A 21,419-nucleotide genomic window follows, 5' to 3' on the forward strand; every position below is an offset into this window, starting at 1 on the left:
GATCCAACAGAACACCCAGGTCTCCAAATGAGTATATACATGCCCTCTTAATCTAGAGAGATATGTCATCTGTTCACTGGCTAAATATATATGTAGTACACAACTCAGCAAAGAATTTATGTGTATCCTTAACCACTTGCTAAGTAGAAATGGATTTAAGCACATGCTGAAGAGTTCTGTTGAATTCATATCAAAATTTGGTTTATTTTTGCTGTTTCTGGGATCCAGGCTATGCCCATCCTCTCTCAACTATTCCCATTAAAAGGATATAGGACCATCAGGGCACCCTGATCCATAAGACAGATGATAAAGAACAGTAGGAGTGGGGAAAACGTGCCCTTTACTGGATTGATTCCTGCAGGTTCTGAGTAACCTCCAAGAAAACACTTTAAGCACATTGATTTCATTGTGACTATTTGTGTGAATAAAAGGTGCTTAAAAACACATGAACATAAGTCTTTGTAGGGTCAATCTTGTTTTATACTTTCAGTTCTCAGTTTAGTAAACTATGTTTCCTTATCTTGATAGGTAATGTTTTATATGTGTTTAATGCACATTCATTTGCTTTAACACTGAGGTCTGCTATACCATTGACTAGTCAAGTACACTTAAATATTTTCTGTAGTAAAACTGATTGTCTGCACACTGTTAAAAATGCAGAATTTGTGATGTGGACAATATTTAGTAAGATCTGAATGGTTAATTCTAACCTTATCATTCCACAAAAGAAAAACAGAGCTAGAGAAGTATAAGAGAACAACAGAATAGTATTCTTCTTGTGTAAAGTGGACAGTGTTAATTTAATTTTGTTTTATACTGAAGTATTTCTGTTACCAGTTAAATATAAAAATATATATTTTTTCCCCCTAAAGCTCAAGGAAGCCTTGGACCCTGCTCTGGAGCCTGTTCTTTTGAAACAGACCTTTGTTTCTGGTGGAAGAATGCTCATTCGCCTTGGAGATTCTGACATTGATTACGATAAAAACTTCAGGTTCTACATGATAACGAAATTACCAAATCCACACTACCTTCCAGAGGTATAATGCAGCATTCTAGACTAGTACCATACTAGCCAAATGATAATCAGTCATTCTTGGAAAGACATTATCAGCTTCAGTTGATCTGAAGTATTGCACATTTTCCCATTTTCAGGTCCTATTTCTCTCTCAGATATTTTTTATTAAAGTTTCAAAGTGGTGAGAAAAGGGAGAAAAACCTTTCCTTTTGTTTCTTAAGTGAACAGTTTTAGCAGGAGGCTTGGTGCTCCTCCTACTTTGAGAAGGCAGGCTGCAGATGGAACAGTCTGCCAGGAGGCAGTCAGGAGTCACATGACCCAAGAGGGGGCTGGGTTTACAGGGTAGAAGCCCAGAGCCTGAGCTGGGGCAGTAGTCTGATCCTGGCAGCTGGCATGTGAAAAGCTACTCAACTGCAGGGCCTTGGTGGGATTTATCAGGCTCCAGTCCCACACATTCAGTTATATCTTGGAGCTGTAGTGGTTTTGAATGAGAGCTCCTGGTAGACACGTACGGTAGGGTAAGCAAGTTGGTGGTGTGTGGATTGAGACAAGAGGAGATAAGGTGGTCTCATCTGGCCCAGAAGCAGGGCAAGGGCCCCCAAAAAAGGGGCCAGGGCCAAAGAGCAAGGCCACACCCAAACGGTCATGAGAGCAAGGAGGGTCAGGGACCTGTAGGCAAAGTCAGAGACTCATAGCCCAGGAGGGGTGAGCAGGGACAGGGAGCCCAGAGCTCTCAACTGCCCTAGGAGAGGGGCCAGGGCACAGGAGGGGCCAATCTCATGGATGGCCCACAGCTGGAGACTGCTGGGGCTGGGGAGCCTGGAGATCTCAACTGGCCTAGGAACCAGGCCAGGGTCTAGGGCAGGGGTGGACAAAATATGGCCTATGAGCCAAATCTGGCCCAAGGCAGGTCCCTCATTCCTACCCTGCCCCAGGCACAGGTAGAACCCAGGCCATGGCACCCATGGCCAGCCCCACTGCCCCCAGGCAAACAGAGGGGCTGGGGTGGCACAGTGGCCAGACTTGCTTCCTGGCCCCCCCCGCAGTAGCAGCTCCTTCCTGCTGCCACCACCACCAGACCCAGCCCTGCTGCCTGGGTACCCCAGCCCATTTGCCCCCACCACTGCAGCAGGACATATGTGGTTAGGGAGTAAAGCCAGGCAGATGGGCTGGAGCTGCAAATGGGTGAGGAGCAGTGTAAGGGAGCAGGACGAGTGGTTGAGGCCAGGATTATGCGGCAGGATTGCAGGGTGGTGACAGCAATCAACTGCTTGCCTGCCCGGCAACAGGTGCTGGTTCTGCAGGTAGGAGCATGCAGAGAGCAGATTGTGGTTCTGTCCCAGGCCTTGGCCTTGCACCCCAGATCCCAGACCTGGCCCTGCCCACACGTCTTGCTCCTAAATGCAGCTTCCCATTTGCCCAGAGCCCTATCCATCCTCTTGGCCACACACTCTGCCATTTGTGTACCTACCAGTCTCCATGACCCTGGGATCTCTGGGTGGTGACAGTGCAGGGCCAGGGCCCAGGGCAGAGTTGAAATCCACTCCCCTTATGCCTGTGCCTGCAGAAGTAGCACTCATTGCAGGGGCATGGAAGCTGTGGATCATAGCTCTGCCCTAGCCCTGTGCTGTTACTGCCTTGCGATCCTGGCCCCATCTGCCTGTCCTGACCTGGATTCTGCTCTCCACCTGCCAATGGCTGCATCCAAGCTGTCCAGCCTAGCACAGAGCAGTGCCACTAAACGAATTTGTGGGGGGGTTAGGGTTAGGGTGACCCAGTGCATGATTGCTCACCAAAACTCCCTATGTGTCCCTTTGGCTCAAATAACTACCTACCCCTAGTCCGTAAGGGCCATATCCAGAGACCAACAGGATCAGGGACCCAGAGTCCAGAGAAGGCTGGACTTAGGGCCAGGGGCTTAGTACCTCAGGGGTGTTGATAGTAGGGTCAGGGACCCAGGGCCACAACCAGGAGTAGCCAGGATGGGTGAAGTGCCTGGGTGTGGGCAGAGAGGGACAGCTAGAGAGTGAATGGTAACATCTGCAAGGCATGGGCATGGTGTAAGGGGCAGCTGGAGCCATGTAATAGGCAGTGAAGGTGCTGAGTAAATGAGACTAAGCTCAGGAGCAGATGAGATCTCGCTCAGGTATCCCAAGGGCAGCGTCCCTTTTCTGAGTAATTATTTTCATCGAGGCATGGCAGAAAAGCAGGAAGAGGAGAATGTATAAGGGACTTAAGGACATAAGAGGAGCAGGGTGACCATCAGGGTGTGTCATAGCCAACCGTGGGGTCATAGCCTGTTATAGTGGTGTACAATAATCTAGCCTAGATAACTTCAATATCGTATTTTGACCAAGGTACATCTTTTACAGTAATTGACACTTACTCTGTTTCTGATCATTTACTTTGATGTGTATATTTTTTTGAACATTTTTATATTTATATATTTAGGTTTTATCATCTAGATCCTATGCATAGTGTAATAAGCCATAGATGAACAACATCTTGAAAGTTATTCAATCCAGGGACCAAATCATATTTCAGTCTGTGCATCTAAATGGTGTTTCCCCAGCCACATAACTTTTGGTTTGGGTGCTTATACACAGCTTGAGATTCAGCTTTGATCACAGAAATGTCCACTTTCCCTTACTTCTGGTAGGATAGACATTTCCCCTCTATTCTCTATTTTGTCAAATGACTATTAAATGCATGTTGTTATGGGTCAGCTTGAAAAGGAGGGTAGGAGAGAGGTATGAAATGCCAAAAACATTCATTACACTGTGGCACATGTGCCACCTATATTCTTAAAGTGAAATGGGATTGTGCCTTCATTATTTAAGGTTAGTCAAGTTGAAGAGCAGCGCTATAACTATACATGGGCTAGGGCTAGGCAGACTTCTAATCTTGGGTCTCATGTGACTTGAAGCTTGGGAAGTCACCTGACTTCTCTGAGCCCCTGTTGATTTTAGAATTTTTTTAAAAAGTGCTCCTGTTCCAATAGACCGCATGATCTGAAGTCCCCAGAACAGGAAAAACAGACAGGAATTTAGAAATTCCAGCCTGAAAACGTGATGCATTTCAAATAGCATCTTTTATACTGTTTTTGTACACTCCTGTAAATTTCACCAGATGCTAAGCAAATGGACTGTCATCTATTCCTTAGTAAATACTTGTAGTAGGTGCTATTTTATAGTTTCTTGCCAATAGGTGGTGGATAAATAGGTAATAGTCTGTTTACCTGTACCATACTGCTACTCTAGGATAGTTCCAGACATACAATACTTACGCCAGTATAATGCACAATGATGCATTACGCATGATTTTTCTCAGGAAAATTATACACTCCAAGTTGCACCGTATGTCATGTATCTGTTTTGTATCCAAGTCTTTTGGTCTATTAAAGCTTGGGTGCCACTGACCTTTATCATTCTTTTTATGTATACAGTGTTTTAAAGATGTGTTTCTTATGCATTCCATCCCCCTGTGAAATAGGTAACTATATCAGTTTTTAAGTGACTGCAGGCTGACTTTCAGAATTGCTGAGCATCACAACACAAACTAGGAATTATAGGTACTTGGGTCTGAAAATCACAACATGTATGTTTAGATCAATGTATTGGACTAGACATATAACTGCACAAACCTGCACACCACATCTATATTTAAGATTACTGCTTAAAAGTTAATGCTGTTTCTTCCTATGAATACATCAGACTTTGAATTTTCAGGACCTTCGCTTTTTGCATTAAAAAATGTTCCCTACTTCCAGCTCTCTTACTAGTCACTGCAGACTAAATATGCGTAAGATTCCAAAGTCTTAGCCTTTTGGGAGTTATGTAACATGAAACAATAATGAGGACAATTATTTTACAAAGTGAAAAATTACTTTTTCATCCTTTCATCACTTCAGAAGTTTCCTCAAACTTTGCCAATAAATTATTTTTGGACAGAGCCCACCCATATGAACTTTCAGCCTGAATGGGAAGTTTTTTAACAACTGCAAATTACAGTTTTGATGGGGAATGCTTTCTCAGGTAGACCTTATCTTCACTTTGGGTTGCACTCTTATTCATAGCAAATCCCCTGATTCTCTTGTATTAACCTACACACATGTAATGTTTAGTCATTGACTGTGTTCATTCTACAGGTGTGCATCAAGGTCACTATAATCAATTTCACTGTAACCAGATCTGGCCTTGAGGATCAGCTGTTAAGGTCTGTAACTTTTATTTTTGCTATTTATCCTATGGTAGATAGTTTCAAAATGTTAAGATGATGCAAGCATAAAATGAAACAAAAAACAGAGCAATTTTCTTTCTGTAACATACCATGTCACATAGATTTTCATAGACATTAGGGCTGGAAGGGACCTCGGGAGATCATCGAGTCCAGCCCCCTGCCCAAATTTATGATTCACAATCATAAATAAATAATTCTTGCCTCAATAAGTTGTCTTTCTGTCACATCCTATACTCAGATTTTTAGTATTTTAATTGTACTAGGAATCATTCACTGTATTTCCTTGAATATAAGACAGCACTGAATTTATGACAATCCTCAATAATTACATTCTATTCACGGAAAATTTATGCATTTGTTGTAATTTTCCTTATATAGAATCTAATTATTGGAGGCTCATCTTAAATCTGCTAAGGGGAAGCAAGTTCTGGCTGGGGCCCGGCCCTGGGAGTAGGGTGTGGGAGCCTGGGACACAGAGCCCAGGGGGTGAGGGGCAAGTAACACCTTCCTTGGCATGGCCCACGCTGGGAAAAGCAGAGTGCCTCAGAATGCCTCAGAGCAGTGTTCCTCTGGCCTGGGTGTGAGGCAGGCACAGTCTCGGCAGCCCCGGAGCAGGGTTGGGTCCCAGCCGGTCCATGTCTCCCACTTGTGGGGTGGGGAACTCAGAGCAGCAGTGTGGGATCCAGTGGTAAGATGAGAGACTTTAACATGGAGGGAGGGGGTCCATGTTTTAATTGAGTAAATATGGTATATAAAACTCAGGATATGTATGTCAATTCTACCACCATGTCAAATAGGCTAGTTTTAAATGCCATTACATACTGCCCATAATGAGCACAAAACATACCAAAGTCATGTACCCAGGATTGTTTGTATTAATAATAAACAGCATTGTCCTGTTAGGTTCTGAGACAGAGCCAGACCTGCTTTGACATTAGAGTATGAAATATACTTCAGAAATGGGGTGTTGAACAAATGGTGTCAAGTGCATTCTACTGCTTAAAGCAAACAATTATTTATTCTACCAATTACAAATGCAAGGTACTACCCCTCAGACAGAATAATCAAAAATACAACTATAAAATGGGTGACACCTGGATGGATGGTAGCACTACAGAGAAGGATCTGGGAGTCTTGGTAGAGCACAGACTCAGTATGAGTCTCCAGTGTGATGTAGCTGCACAAAAGATGAATGCTGTTTTGGAATGCATCAAAAGAAGCATTAGATGCAAAATACAGGAGGTGATAGTACCTTTCTACTTGGCACTGGTTAGGCCTCATCTAGAGTACAGTGTGCAGTTTTGGGCTCCATATTTTAAGAAGGACTTGGAGAAGTTACAGGAGGCAACAAAAATGAAGGGCTTGGAAGGCAAGCTGGAGAGGTTGAAGGAGCCAGGCATATTCAGCTTACAGAAAAGGTACTTAAGAGGGAATATGATAGCAGTCTTCAAATACTTGAAAGGGCTGCCATAAAGAAAAGGAAAAACACATTTTCCTCTTGGTGCAGAGAGAAGCATGTGGACTAATGGCTTGAAGATGAAGCAAAGTAGGTTTAGATTGGATATCCAGAAAACATTCTTTCTTCAGTGTTACAGCAACGAAGCAGAAAAATAGACTGTCTATGGAAGTTGTGCACTCTCCATCGTTGGAGGTGTTCAAGAAGAGGTTGGACAAACATTGATCAGGGATGATCTATATGTGTAGCCATATCTATGCTGTACCAAGGGTATTTCCCATCCTTTCGAGCTTTGCTGGTTACCGCATGGGGCTGGAAGGGAATTTTTCCCCTCCTATTGCTACAGTTTCCTCAGAAACATTGAGTGTTGGCTGCAGTCAACGCTGGGGATTTTGACTGGGGTGTGCTAGTGCTCCTTCTGGGACTTGACTTTGAATATTCCTGCTAGAGGGTATTTCCCCTCCTCTCAGAGTCAGATTGATCGCTATATTTGAGGTTAGGAAGAATGGTCAGATTGGTACAAACTTGGGTTTTTTTGCATTTCTCTGTAGTGGGTGGTGTGACCCTCTTCCTGGGATCTCTCAACCATATTTAAGCAACTTTTCCAGTACTGTGATATTGGCCACAGTGGTCTCCCTGCTTTACCTGTGGCAGATTAGGGTGTTATGTCTTGTGTCAGCATTGACTGTAGTTTTCTTGAGAGGTTAGCCAATGGATTTGTATAGGATGGTCTGGATAGGGATGATCCTACCTCTGGCAGGTGATTGAACCAAATGACTTCTAGAGGTCCCTTCCAGCCCTTCTCTTCTGTTTCTATAAAATAATTCCTCTCTGTATATATCCATAATAAATGCATTTTAACTTTAAAATGAGTGAACTACAATATTATATAAGTTTCTATTTCACTATGTATCTAAAGTATGCTTTTAAGCATGTGTGCAATCTGTTCAAGGTCAACAGAGCTATTTATGTATCTGTCATGTTTAAATGCTTTGCTGGTTCTGAGGCTCAGTTTTTGCTTTGTTCACATTCTTAAACTATACCAAGCCTGTTCAGCAGTCACAACCTATGTTAAACAATATTTACCTCCCAAAGCTAACGCAAACCAAGGCATTTGCTTCATTCTTAGAACAGAAAGTATCATGGTGAAGAATTAACAAAAAATGATGTTTTAACTTCTGTTGCAGAATTTTCCTACTTACAGACAAGTTAGATAAGCCTATTGCTATCTTCCGTCTTTGCTGTTGTAATAGCTTTATCTTCCCCTACAAGCTTCAGGGATGCACACACTTTTCACATCAGAACACTAGATCCCTCAGTCCAGCTAACCTGTACTTAAGAGTAGTGTCAGGGCTTCTATAAGTTGTCCTGTGTGAATGGGAATTACATACTGTTTTCACCCACAGCCTGCCCAGTAACATATTCCAGCCAGAGTTGTATGCTATGTCATGGGAAACCACAGTGTCCTGTCAGCTGAGGATTTGGCCAGCCCTTTGTACCACTGGAATTGCTGGTCAGGATCTGATCCTAGGCTGTTTGGAAAAATTTATGAGAATAGACTGGACTAGGAAACAAAAAGAAAGCAGGAGCAAGAGAGGTGGAAGAGCTGTCAATCAAAAATTTGAACTTTTTTTCCTAGTGACGTTGTGCGACTGGAGAAACCTGATCTTGAGAATCAAAGAACCCAGCTCATTGTACGAATCAATTCTGATAAAAATCAACTGAAGGCCATTGAAGACAAAATTCTGAAAATGTTGTTTACTTCTCAGGGAAACATACTGGACAATGAAGAACTCATCAACACACTGCAGGAATCAAAGGCAGGAGACATAATTACAGTGCCTTGTTGCAATTTAAAAATGACTTACCTAACTGTATAGAAAGTTCCAGAGGGAATGGGTTGTCACATTTGTGTTTCCTCTTCATAGATTTACTTCTACAGATTGGAATAACAGACTGACCTTTTAAAACCCAGATCTATTTAATACAGTTAGACTAGCTTACGGGGTCACAAGTCTGAATATAACCCCATTTTGAAAGTCCAAATTAATTACTTTCATTCATTTCCAATCAATGGATTTTGTTAATGTTTTAAAAACATTTCAGTATTGTGGATGAGAGAGGCAGCGTACACTAGGGCTGTGCAAAACTTCAGTCCTGATTTGATTCGGTGGAGATTCAGCCCAATTCGGTGGCCAAATCTCCAAATCTGATTCAACTCAGACGACCCTTTAATCTCTCCAAATCGAACTGGAACCCTTCGAATTGATTCGGAGAGATTTGGAAAGATTCAGTAATTTGGACATAGAGACAGCTTTAAATGTTCCTTCTACATACCTCTAGGTAGCAGGGACTTGTGAGCGCTGCTGTGCTTGGTGCATGGAGTGTTCCACAGAAGCACGGGGGGCTTCTCAGCGCACTTAGCAGCAGACCCAGAAGTGGACCGGAAGCACTTCTGGTCCACTTTTGGGTCTGCTGGGGAGTGCACTGGGGGCTCCTCCTACACCTTCCTGGCTCAGTGACTAGTGCGTCCTGGGTCTTACACCCGGGTTCCCCCTGTGGCTGATTGCCATTGCGGGGGGGTGGAGGGGGCAGTGTATTCCCTGGCAGAAGTACTTCCAGTCCACTTCCAGGTTCACTGCCAAGCATGTGGAGGACCCCCGCACTCCTGTGGGCTACTTCATGCACCCCAGCATTGCAGCGATCACGAACCGCACCTGCTGCCTCAAGGTATGTAGAAAAAACTTTTAAAGCTGTGTCTGTGTCCGAATTGCTGATTCTCCAAATCAGCATCGAATTTCCAGATTCAGATTCAGATTTGGCAGATTTGGCAGATTTGGCAGAATCAGGGACAGTGATCCAAATCAATGAATTGAATCACTGTCCCTGATTCGGGCTGAATTTGAATTGAATAGGGCCCACTTTGCACATCTCTAGTATACACCCCCTCCAAAAGTCCTTCTTTGCTTGTTGCTCATATAAAAAATCTTCTGCTACTGTAGCGGGCATTTAAAAAGTCAGCATTTGCCAAAATTTGCACAAATTGGTATACAAAATAGATGTTAACTGTGTGGGAGGTGTTGATAAAAGCTAACATGGAATGGTGGCTACTCTAAATCTGACCCATGCTTTTGTTTTATTTAAATTTTCATCGTAATAATTATTCAGTGGTTTCATTTTGGTCAATGAGGCTACATTCTGTCACACATGCTCATGCTGGCTTGTATTTTATTTCCCTGGGGTTAGTGGAATACACATCTAAATGCCCACCAACAAAGATAGGGCTACAGATCCTGGCCAAATGGGAATCTGGCCTAATGGCAAGCTCAGCTTGGTATGAAATGAGCCATTCAGAGGACGTGTCTATACAAGGTGCTTCAAGCACAGTAGACTAATTCTACTGTGTATTAGCGTGACTGGCAAAACCCATGCTAATGCACAGTAGAATTAGTGTACCATACCTTATTTAGCATCACAAAAAAAATGTGCACGGGCACTAATGTGCAGTAGCGCTGATTATGGTGCATTAACTTTAGTACCTGTAATTACAGGTACTAAACTTAAGGCACCATAATTATGGCACATTAATGAACATGTAGATGTGCCCAGAATGAACTACTATTTTGTTCTTAAAAGTGGTCTTTGTAGGTCAGGTCTGAGATCAACAGGAAAGTTGTGAAACTCTCAAAAGTTAATAAATTAAGCTGACACTACTGAAAGTCAGAAAATCAGACCCTGCAGTTATTTCTTATTTGCATTTAGAATTTTGGGACAGACTTTTACAGGTGCATGCAAATACTAAGCTTAGCATCTGGTCTTAATTTTCAGTATTCAACATTTAGACTATTATTCCAACATAAATATAAGCAAGCTTTTGTTTCCCATTCCCCCTAAATCCCCAGAACCACTCAGAATAATGAAGTTGTCTTGGCTTGTGTACAGCGATAATCTTTAGTTATTTTTCAGATATTCTAAACACATTTATACTTTCCTTTTTTTTTTTCACTCAGAATTTTTAACACAGAAGGTCTCAGAATTTCCTTTTCTCCAGAAGTAGTACTTATGGCTAAAAACCCATTTCCTGTTCTTGGGTGTAAACTCATACTGCTCATTGTCATAATTCACAAAATGCAGTTCAGTACCACTGATTGGTTTAAATACTGAAAACTGTCAAAGGTACCATTATTTTTCCCAAAAGTATATAGTGTCTGGCATATATAGACAGAGACATTCCTGGACCCAGAGCTTCCCACTTGCAGCAGATTAAAAAGAGGTATAAAGAACTTTTATAGAATGGTATGAAGTGACAGTCACGTGTCTTTGGAGCTCATGCAACCACTAGTGCTGTTATAGTGTTTCCAGCCCTCATTTTCAGAAATATCTTTCTCAAATACTTTTGAAAACATTTGTTCCAGATTACCTCTGGTGCCATTAAAACAAGACTGCAAGAAGCAGAAACAACCGAGGAGAAGATAAATGCAGCACGTGAAAAATACCGCCCTGTTGCCACTCGTGGATCTGTTATGTACTTTGTAATTGCCAGCTTGTCAGAGATAGATCCTATGTATCAATTTTCCTTAAAATATTTTAAGCAGGTTGGTTTAAGCTTTCTTTTAGGTAAACATTGTTACTAAGATAAGCATAAAACAATTACATGGATGTGTACAGATACGATTTTACAATCACTATCTGAAATACTGACAGCAAAAATATTAAGCCCCTATTCCAAAAGGAGGGTGTGTCATAAACCTCTGGTAATAGTGTAATAAGCATAAACCAAACTAACTAAGGTGATGGTGATTTATTACATTGAGAGAAAATCCATTGTTTCTCATTTGATTATGATAAGGTTAGAAAATTAGTAGTTACAAAACTCCCAAGCATCGTACCAAATACTGATTTTAGGCATATACTGGCATATTTATTTGTATCCAAGACAAAATTCTTTCCCCAATTTAACAGGGGGAAAAAAGTCCCCTTGTCTTTGATTTGAGTACAAGATGATGAGGGGGCAGGTGGCTGCTGTGGCTCTGGCCCTGACATGTCAGAGCCAGAGCCACAGTCGCAGCCAGAGCTGCTGTGTTTCCCTGCACTTGCCTCCTACAGTCTCTTGTCTTAAATTCAGAGTCATCATGGATTTTGGTAAATGTGGTACATTTACTAGTTTAAAGAAAAGCTGACTATTTTTTCGAATGCTATTGTTACCACTGAAGTCAACAGACTTAACTTACTGCTGAGCGGTAAGCAGATCACTTTTTGATTTGGCACTTAAGTAACCAAGTTTTATAATATTTGATATAAACAATTTTTAAAGGTCACACTAGAAATCTTCAGAAGAACCCAGATCTTGTTATTTTCATACTCATTTATTAAGCATGATGACCATAAAAGGATGCAACTCTATAATATATTTTTCTGGTTTGATGGATCTGCCCTAGTGGGATGCAGAACACTGGCATCCTGCAGAGCATTTCCCTGCAGTCCACAGCACTTTGTGTATCATAGTAGTAAATAATTCCATGTCATAGCAAAATCGGAGCATAGTACAGTGCAAAATCAGAACATAGTAGGCTCATACAGCTTATCCGTGTATTCGCTTCATAATTCCATGAATTAGTGCTGTTGTAGAAATGTGAAATTAATGGAAGGTTGAGACTAAACACAGCCTATAAGAGACCTGCTGGCTTAAAAAGTAGCATACAATATGAACAGGTTTGAGAACTACATTTCTAGTCAGTTGTGTGAATTACTCAAAGTACACCCATTATTAACTATTAATAACCAACTCATCTAAGCTGTTATTTTTCCCCTGCAGTTATTTAATACAACCATTGAGACATCTGAAAAGAATGATAATCTGCAGCAGCGCCTAGCAATACTGCTCAGTCAGACTCTGTATGCAACTTACATTAATGTATCTCGGGGCCTTTTTGAGGAACACAAACTCATCTACAGCTTTATGCTGTGTATTGAAATCATGCGACAGAGAGAGGAACTTACAGATGCAGAATGGAATTTTTTCCTCCGTGGAGCTGCTGGCTTAGACAAGGTGCGCTTCGCACAGATTTATGACAAACAAAACTCTAAATCATTCTAGGTTTTTGATTGAAAAAAGTGATGAGTAGATAGTGAGAGGAAGTTGTCTGTGTGACTGGTGACTTATTCTTCCAACTTGCAAAACAGCTAATTCTTAGAAAATATTTGAGATAATTTTTTAGGTATTTTTGACTTATTGGCCCAGGCCAGGAAAGCATTCTTATGCCAAAGGCTGTCAGTCATGCTTGTCAATGGGACATAAAATATGCATAAAGTTGAGTGTGTGCTTAACTGATATCCTGAAAAAAGCACTAGGGGGTAGCTTTTACATTAATATGTAACATTAATATGTAAGCATATGTTTGAATGCTTTTCTGAATGGAATAATTATTAAATTGACTATTTTGCAGCTGTCTTGCATTGAATAGTAAAACGGCTTCATATTTTTTTAATTTTTATGTTTCCTTTTTTGTCTTATATATTTTCACTGATCCTTTTATCTGTCCAACAGGAACGGCCATCTAAGCCTAATGTTCCCTGGCTTGAAGACACCATGTGGTATATGTGCTGTGACTTAGAGGAAATGCTCCCATGTTTTAAAGGCCTTCAGAAAGAGATACTTTCCATGCACATTTTCATTAAAATAGGTAATTTGATAAAAAATTAAGAATGTCTCTTAGAAAGGCCTGTTCCTTTACCCCATGGTTTTCTTTCAAAGAGTATCTTTTACACGGTTTCTGCTTGTATTTTATCTAATCTTTTTTTAACAGATTACTTCAGAGGCAACTTATTCAAATTTTAACATGCTTGTTATTGATATAATGCCTTTTCTCCTTTTGTATAACTGCTTTTTTTCCCCATTGCTCTCATTCCTGCCCTTAATGATTTGGGGGGAGTTTGCCGTCATGCCTCATTGGGTTGTATGGAGAGGAGGTCTCCTTCTCTTCCAAAGCTTCAAGATGGCAGTGGGGGTGAGGAGGAGGTAGGGAGTAGATGTTCCTATCTGCCTTTGGGGCAGCACAGTCTCCCCTCTGGGAGCAGCAGGCATAGATATTAGGTTTTTCCTTCTCACAGGAGCAGGAAAGAGTCTCCTCCCTTCAGGAGCAGCAGAGAAGGCAGCTGGAGTCCTCAATCTCTCTCTCTCTCCCAGCAAGGCATATGTAGTAACAAAGGGACAGGTTGTCTCTACAAATGAAATGTATAATAACAGCCTTCAACCATCTGAAGGGTGGTTCCAAAGAAGATGGAGCTAGACTGTTCTCAGTGATGGTAGATAATGTTGAATGGGTTGACTGCAGCTACCATAGCATTCCACTGACACACGTACACTGACAGGGCCAACAGGTCAGATGATCTGATGAGCACTTGCAGTCAGGTTACGTTTTCAAGTTTTTCTTGTAATCACAAGGAAGAGAAATCTCTCCCTGTCTCTCTTTCTCTGTCTTTGTTTCTTTTTCTCCTTTTTTAAAAAAAATTAAAGCTCAGGGCCTGACATCATTATGTGACCTCAGGAGTGGAAACTCTAGACATTGGGCTTACAGTATCTCTGCCTCAGTCCAGTCCTATAAATCTTATAGTCCAAGACAGTCCTGTAACAGGGCACACAGTCACCATGACTGTGTGCAAAGGGATTTGAGGCCAAAAGTATGAATAAATAAGCTGCTGCCTTTTAAATTTTTCATCTTCAGTATCTTAATATTGTGAACTATTTCTTCATGGTGAGTTATAAATTAATGACACTGCTAATAACTCTGTCATTTTTAGGGTGCCTTGATATTCACATTAACCCAGAAGCTTGGGAAGGCTATGATTCTGAGCTTTCATATCATTCAGGCCAAGCTGAAGAAGAAAAAAAGGAAGGCTTAACAAAAGGTCCCTGGGACACAAGGCTGAGCATGTTTCAGAAACTGATTATTGTGAAATGTTTTATGGAAGAAAAGGTATGTTTTTCACTGAAATCCAACTGTGCAATAATTTTACTCCACTTGAAAGCTTGCAAGAATAATTTGCTTTAACCTAAAATGTGTTATTTGGCCATAAGCTCAGGAGGAGCTGAAGGACCTTTCCAAAGGAAGGAAACAGTAGGCTGGCCTGCCTCTTTCCCTGTAGAGCAATATGAGTGGCATTCTGTTACTTTTCTGGTCATTTAAATGTCTAGATTTAGTCATCTACATCAGTGGTGTCAAACTAATCTGGCTTCAGGGGCCCCATCAGGCCCATAGATTGGCCCCCCAATGTTGGACTGAGTATGTGCCCTGGAGCAAATGCCACGTGCCGTGCATGTCCCAAAGTGTCCAGTCCAGGGCAACACCACATGCAGCATCTGTTCCAGGACAGTGCTGCATGCCACACCTGCCCCAGCCACTCTGGGACCATGCTGCACACAGCACCTGTTTCAGCACAGGTCCACTCCATTTCATATCCAGCACTGTGTCCTGGATTGGCTGGGGCAGGCATTACATGCACTTCAGTGCCTGTGCTAGGTGGTCTGGAACTGCACCAGCTGCTCTGGCACCACACAATCCATGCTGACCACTCCAGGAGTGCACTGCCTACTCTGGGACCACACTGGCTGCTCCAGCACAACTTCAGGATGTGTATTAGATCTGGCATGGAGCAGACACATGGTCTCAGAGTGGCTGGAATGGACAATACTTGCTGCTTGTGAGTCAACTTCAAGACCCACAGGCAGTAGCAGGAACTGGATGATAGAGTCCCACAGGCCATTTCTTTGACACCCCTAATCTATTTGCCATTTTTGGCACTTGCACACAAGTAGGAATTCTATTTCTGGCTGTGCATGTAGATCAGTACTCAGACTTTTTAGGATCAAGGTACCTCTCCTTAGGCGTAAGGCACCACTCAGAAATTGATAACTTGTGTTTTTCATTCATTTTTTAACTACAGAAAAATAATGAAACAATCCCTCTATTGCAAAGAACTCAAAGACTGCAACTCAATGTTTTTAACACTGGATTCCTGTTTGAAATCTCTGGACTTATCTTGTGAATCGTGTTTGCATATCTAACAGTCCTAATGTTATGTGTTACTGCAGTACCCTTGATAGGATTTCAAGGAACCCCAGAGTGTCACAGCGCCATGGTTGAGAATTGCTGATATAAATGGAACTTAATTATATTACCAGGGAAGGGTATAAAAGTATCACAGTGGCATGCAGGGAGAAAACGAAGAAGGTTGAGGCACGATTTGAGATGTAAGTGGCAAGGGCTATAAAAGGCAACAGAAAGGGATTCTATACCTCTGTCAGTGTAAGAGGAAGATCAAAGGAACTGTAGGTCTCTTATGGAATGAAGAATGCAATCTAGTGACAAATGATATACAGAAGGCTGAAGTATTTAATGCCTTTTTTACTTTAGTCTTCGTGAATAAATCTGCTACCAGATGACAAGCAAAGATTAGGAAGGCGACAAACAGCCTAAGTAGTGGAAGCACAGGTTAGGGATTACTTAGAGAAGTGAGATGCTTTCAATTCAGCAGAGCCAGACGGGATGCACTCTAGAGTGATGAAGGAATTGTCTAAGGTACTTTCAGAGCTGTTGACTACAATCTTTTTGAATATGTGGAAGCCAGGTGAGGGCCCAGATAATTGGAAAAGAGCAAATATAGTGCCCATTTTTAAGAAAGGGAAGATGGAGATTGCAAGGAATTGCAGAGCAGTTAGTCTGACCTCAGTACTTGGACAGATTATGAAGCAGGTCCTCAAGGAATTTATTTCAAAGCACCCAGAGGAGAACAAGGTAATCAGTAATAGCCAGCATGATTGATCAAGAGTAAGTCATATCTAACAAACTTGATTTTCTACTATGAGACACACCGATACATTGGTCCAATATTGGATTGGGACCAATATAAAGAAAATTGATTGCATCAGAAATTGGCCAGATGTGGCTAATAATTTGGCTGATAAATGCCCGTGCATGCACACAGCTGCAAAGCAGCATGTAGGAAGTGAGGAGCGCAGCATGACAGCTTAGAGAGGAGCACAGCCTGACAGCAAGGAGGCAGCAAGGAGCGCAGCCTGGCAGGGGCTGAGGCAGGCGTTGCCCAGACAGGGCAGGGTGGGCACAGGACAGAGCCATGGCTCATCTGGGGGCACGGGGGGGAGGGGGTCAAGGGGAGGAGCTACTGTTGCTGCACACCACTCCCGCTGCTGCACACCAAACTGGGCAGAGTAGTAGATATGCTGGAGGGTTCAGAGAGACCTAGACAGATTGGAGGATTGGACCGAAAGAAATCTCATGAAGCTCAATAAGGAGAAGTGCAAAGTCCTGCACTTAGGACGGAACAATCCTATGCACCGGTACAGGCTGGGGGCCAACTAGCTGGGCAGCAGCTCTGCAGAAAAGGACCTGTGGGTTACAGTGGATAGTAAATTGAATATGAGCCAACAGTTTGGCATTGTTGCAAAGGAGGCTAACAGCATACTGGGCTGCATTAGTAGGAGAGCTGTCAGGAGACTGAGGGAAGAAATTCTTCCCCTCTGTTTGGCACTGGTGAAGCCACATCTGGAGTCCTATGTACAGGTTTGGGCCCCCCACTACAGAAAGGATGTAGGCAAATTGGAGAGAGTTCAGCAGAGGGCAGTTAAAATGGTTAGAGGGCCTGGGGAACATGTCTTCCTAGGAGAGGCTGAGGGAACTGGGTTTATTTAGTTTGGAGAAGAGAAGACTGAGAGGGGGCTTAATAGCAGCCATCAACTACCTGAAGGGTGGTTCCAAAGCAGATGGAGCTAGACTATTGTCAGTGCTGGCAAATAACAGGAGAAGGAGAAATGGTCTCAAGTTGCAGTAAGGGAAATTTAAGATTAGATATTAGAAAAAACTTTCTCACTAGGAGGGTGGCAAACCACTGGCACAGGTTAACCAAAGAGGTTGTGGAATCTCCATCCTTAGAAGTTTTTAAGACTTGGGTAGACAAAGCCTTGGCTGGGATGATCTAGTTAAGGATGGTCCTACTTTGAGCAGGGGCTTGGACTAGATGACCTCCTGACATTCCAACCGTAATTTTCTATGATTCTCTGAAAGGAAGTGGTTGGGCCCAGTGCCTGAAACCAGATGGGCAGTCTGGCCCTGCATGTTACAGAGAAAGGAGCTCCCGAGGAGAAGGGATGCAGGAGACAGAGGCAGACACCTAAGCTACCTGGGAGAGCATGAAGGAGAGTGCTAAGGGAGGAGGAAGTATGGCTTTAACTCAGCATTGGGTTGCACTTTTGTTTGGAGTTGTTTTGCTTGTATTTATGTTTCATTTAAGTTTGACCAAAGGACCAGGTTCTGGCTGAAGGGGAGGATAGACGCCACAGAGGGATGCCTGGCTTCCATCTTGATAGCAGCCTAGCCTGGGGTCTGAGTTTCAGAGATATCCAGACTGGTGCAGAGCTACGAGTTAGGCCAAGGCTGGGAGGGCTAAGGTCACACATAGTGAAGGCAGCTTGGCCTGGGTTCAGGAACCCAGAATACTGAGGGCTGGTATGGAGCAACAGCAGCCATCTTGGAACCAGGGGCCCAGGCAGCTGATGGAGTTAGGCCAAGGCCAGGAGGGTTAAGGCCACGGTAGTGAGGTTAAAGCCAGGGAAGAGTTGAAACCTGAACAGGCCTAGGCTAAGAGGACTAAAGCTTGTTGAAATGGGCTGAAGCCCAAAAGGGGCAGAAGCTAAATCAGGGGCCCAGCGAGAAGCGAGAGTCTTGCCAGAGCCAGGGTCCCAGCAGGCTGAGTGGACTGTGACAGACAGGGCCAGGGTACCCAGTGGATGGAACCCGAAGTAACACCTGTAAGGCATGGTAATGTCTGCAGGGGAGGATGGAGTCCCCTTGAGGCAACTTGTTCCCTGAGCCACTGGTTGAGCCGGGAGAGCCACAGTTTAGTGCCTGAGGGGCAAGACTGGGGCCAGCTGGGCAAGGTAAGTACCAGCTGGCTAAGATAAACTGAGGCTCACTCTGGGACTGTGGGCAACCTTCCTAAGCACTATAGGTTCCATCAAGATATTGCATGTGAAGTCAAAAGGCAAGGTAGTCAAAGGAGCTGGAGTGGGGTCGAAGTCATTTGGGCACCAGAGGGTGTCCCACCCCTGAGGTCCAGGTCCCACTACAGGGACATGTGATATACCTTGACTTCAGCAAGGCTTTAGAGACCATCACCCACAACATGAATATGTTAAAATAATAAAGGAGTAGATGACGGTACTGTAAGGTTAGTACATAACTGGTTGGATCGTTGTGTTCAAGGAGTAGTCATCAAGGTTCAGTGTTTAATTGGGAGGATGTATCAAGTGGCTTTTCTCAGGGGTCTGTTATTGGTCCAGTGATATTATTAAACAATAAAAACGATCTGGATGATGACATGCATGCTTAGCAAATTTGCAGAGGACACCAGTTTGGGTGTAGTTGCAGTCATTCTAGAGGGTATGTTTAGGATCCAGGGTGAACTTATCAATCAAATAAAATTCAACAAGTACAAAGGCCAAGCCCTGCACTTACAACAGAATAATCCCATGTACAAATACAGACTGAGGAATGATTGGCTAGGCTGAAATACTGCAGAGAATGACCTGGGGTTTACAGTGGACCATAAGGTGAAAATAAGTCAACTGTGTGCTCTTGTTTAAAAATAATAATAAGCCAATAGCATACCGGGTTCAATTAACAGGAGTCTCTCTTGTAAATCAAGAAAAGCGATTCTTCTCTGTTTGGCACTAATGAGGCCTCACCTGGAATACTACATCTAGTTTTGGGTCTCACACTTTAAGAAAGATATGAAAGATTGAACAGATTAGACAGACTCAAAAAAGAGAGCAACAAAATGATTAAAAATCTGGAAAACATGATTTATGAGGAAAGCCTGTAAGAACTAGCATTATTTAGTCTGGAAAAAAAATGTAGTTGTGGAATTGGGGATCAGTTCCCAATAATGCCATATTGTCAGTGCAGGGGGAGCTCAGGATCACAAGCCTGGGTTCCCTGTACCAACAGAGGTATCTGTCCATTTGGGAGCCCGGGTTAATAGACTATGGCTCCCACCTGTGCGAGCAAGTGGATCCCTTGGGCTGGCCACAAGTTCAATTTATGGCATGTTGGGAACCATCTGCAATTTTATTACACATACATTTTGTAATAACTTTGTGGCTTATTTCCTGTTTTATGGTGCCATTAATTGAATGAACCTATGGCCAGGTTAACTACATAATGACACCTTAAGTGTAATGTGCGCCGTGGGCCCAGGGAGTAGGATTAAGAGCAATGGCCGCAAACTGCAGTAAAGATTAAGGATGAAGATTAGAGTTTCTAACTATTAGGGTAGTTAAACATTGGAACAGGCTACCTAGAAAAGCTGCAGAATCTCCATCCCTGGAAGTTTTCAAGAACAAGTTAAACAGACCCTAGACTTGTTGGGTCAGCAATGATCCTGCTTCAAACACATGTGGTCCTGCTTTCTAGCCCTACTTTCCTATGATTGCATATGTACACAGACTGTGCATGTGGAACAGGTTATGCACTGACTGTGTTCATAGCCAGGTCATAAATTCCCCCTCCCCTCCCTTGTGGATTCATACTGTAGCTAGGACACTCATTTGGCAAGGCAGAGAAGCTGAGTTCTAGGCCCTGCCTCACCCAGAGCAGGTTTGAACTTAGGACTGAATTCTCAACACAGTATTTTAGCCAGCATACCACAGGTCACCTATTATCCAGTGCGTTCTCTGGCACTCCTTTTGAAACGGTCCCCTAGCCCAGCCAGTAAGAAAGAGGCATATGGGAGATATGTAGGGCCAAGAAGAAAAAATTAAACCAGAGGGAATGTACATCAGTGAGAGGATTACTGGCCTAAAAGAGAAGGGGTCGTGGGTTCTAGCCTGAGTGTTTGCTCCCAATGAGGGGCAGAAGCTTCCTCACTGCACTAACCTGCATCCATTTTTTCCAATGATCACAGTAGTAGCTCAGCTTCAAAAAAAGTGCTGCAGGAGGACACAAATGATGCCTGACCTGTGGCATGCTAGCTAGAGCTCTGTGCTGGGAAGTCAGAGACCCAGATTCAGACCCTCTGGGCAAAGTTGGGGGAATGCTAGTGTGTGTGTGTGTGTGTGTGTGTGTGTGTGTGTGTGCACGCACGCGCCTGTGTGAGAATTTGTCTATGCACATACAGTTTTGTGGCCAGGAATACAATTCCTACTTGTGTATATATATAAGCGATAAAATGTCATGTAGATGATCAAATCTGGGCACTTAAACAGGAAGAGAACAGAAGGCCACTCTGCCCCAGCCTGTGTTCCTTCATGTAGAGGGGCTGAGACTAGTACTAGCTAATTTGTAGGAAGTACTTTACATAAGGCATCATCTGCCCCTTTGTATTCCATTTATATACTGTGGGCCAAATTCCATTTTACCTGTTGGGCATCTAATTCCGCTTATACATTCAGGTGCGATTCTGTTACACCCTGTTCAAGTCCTGAAAATACATTAATATATCAGTTATTGTGACATACTGTTATTTTATCCTTAAGTCTGAGTCACAAAAAAACAGCAAGAAGGAAGACCCACCCACATTTTGATTTAACAGTTTTTCAGTAAACTGAGCAGAGTAGAATGGAATTTCACTTACATGCCTAATAGATGGAATAGAATATGATTCCATATGAGGCCTGCAAAGTCTAGGAATTTTAAG

At 42.9% G+C, this 21,419-nt stretch overlaps 1 protein-coding gene across 1 annotated transcript in view; it reads left to right on the forward strand.

Annotated features, from left to right (window-relative positions):
- DNAH6 (dynein axonemal heavy chain 6) overlaps positions 1 to 21,419 on the forward strand; it is a 244,646-nt gene that overhangs the window by 167,706 nt on the left and 55,521 nt on the right. The window contains exons 57-63 of the mRNA XM_019555221.1: positions 873 to 1,037; positions 5,163 to 5,230; positions 8,350 to 8,530; positions 11,126 to 11,305; positions 12,526 to 12,759; positions 13,258 to 13,393; positions 14,511 to 14,686. Of these exons, the coding sequence (XP_019410766.1) occupies positions 873 to 1,037; positions 5,163 to 5,230; positions 8,350 to 8,530; positions 11,126 to 11,305; positions 12,526 to 12,759; positions 13,258 to 13,393; positions 14,511 to 14,686 (1,140 nt within the window). The remainder of the gene's footprint in view (positions 1 to 872; positions 1,038 to 5,162; positions 5,231 to 8,349; positions 8,531 to 11,125; positions 11,306 to 12,525; positions 12,760 to 13,257; positions 13,394 to 14,510; positions 14,687 to 21,419) is intronic.

The sequence above is a fragment of the Crocodylus porosus genome, unplaced genomic scaffold (genome assembly GCF_001723895.1).
Source record: "Crocodylus porosus isolate Cpor-Errol unplaced genomic scaffold, CroPor_comp1, whole genome shotgun sequence".
Classification (NCBI taxonomy): Eukaryota; Metazoa; Chordata; order Crocodylia; family Crocodylidae; genus Crocodylus; species Crocodylus porosus.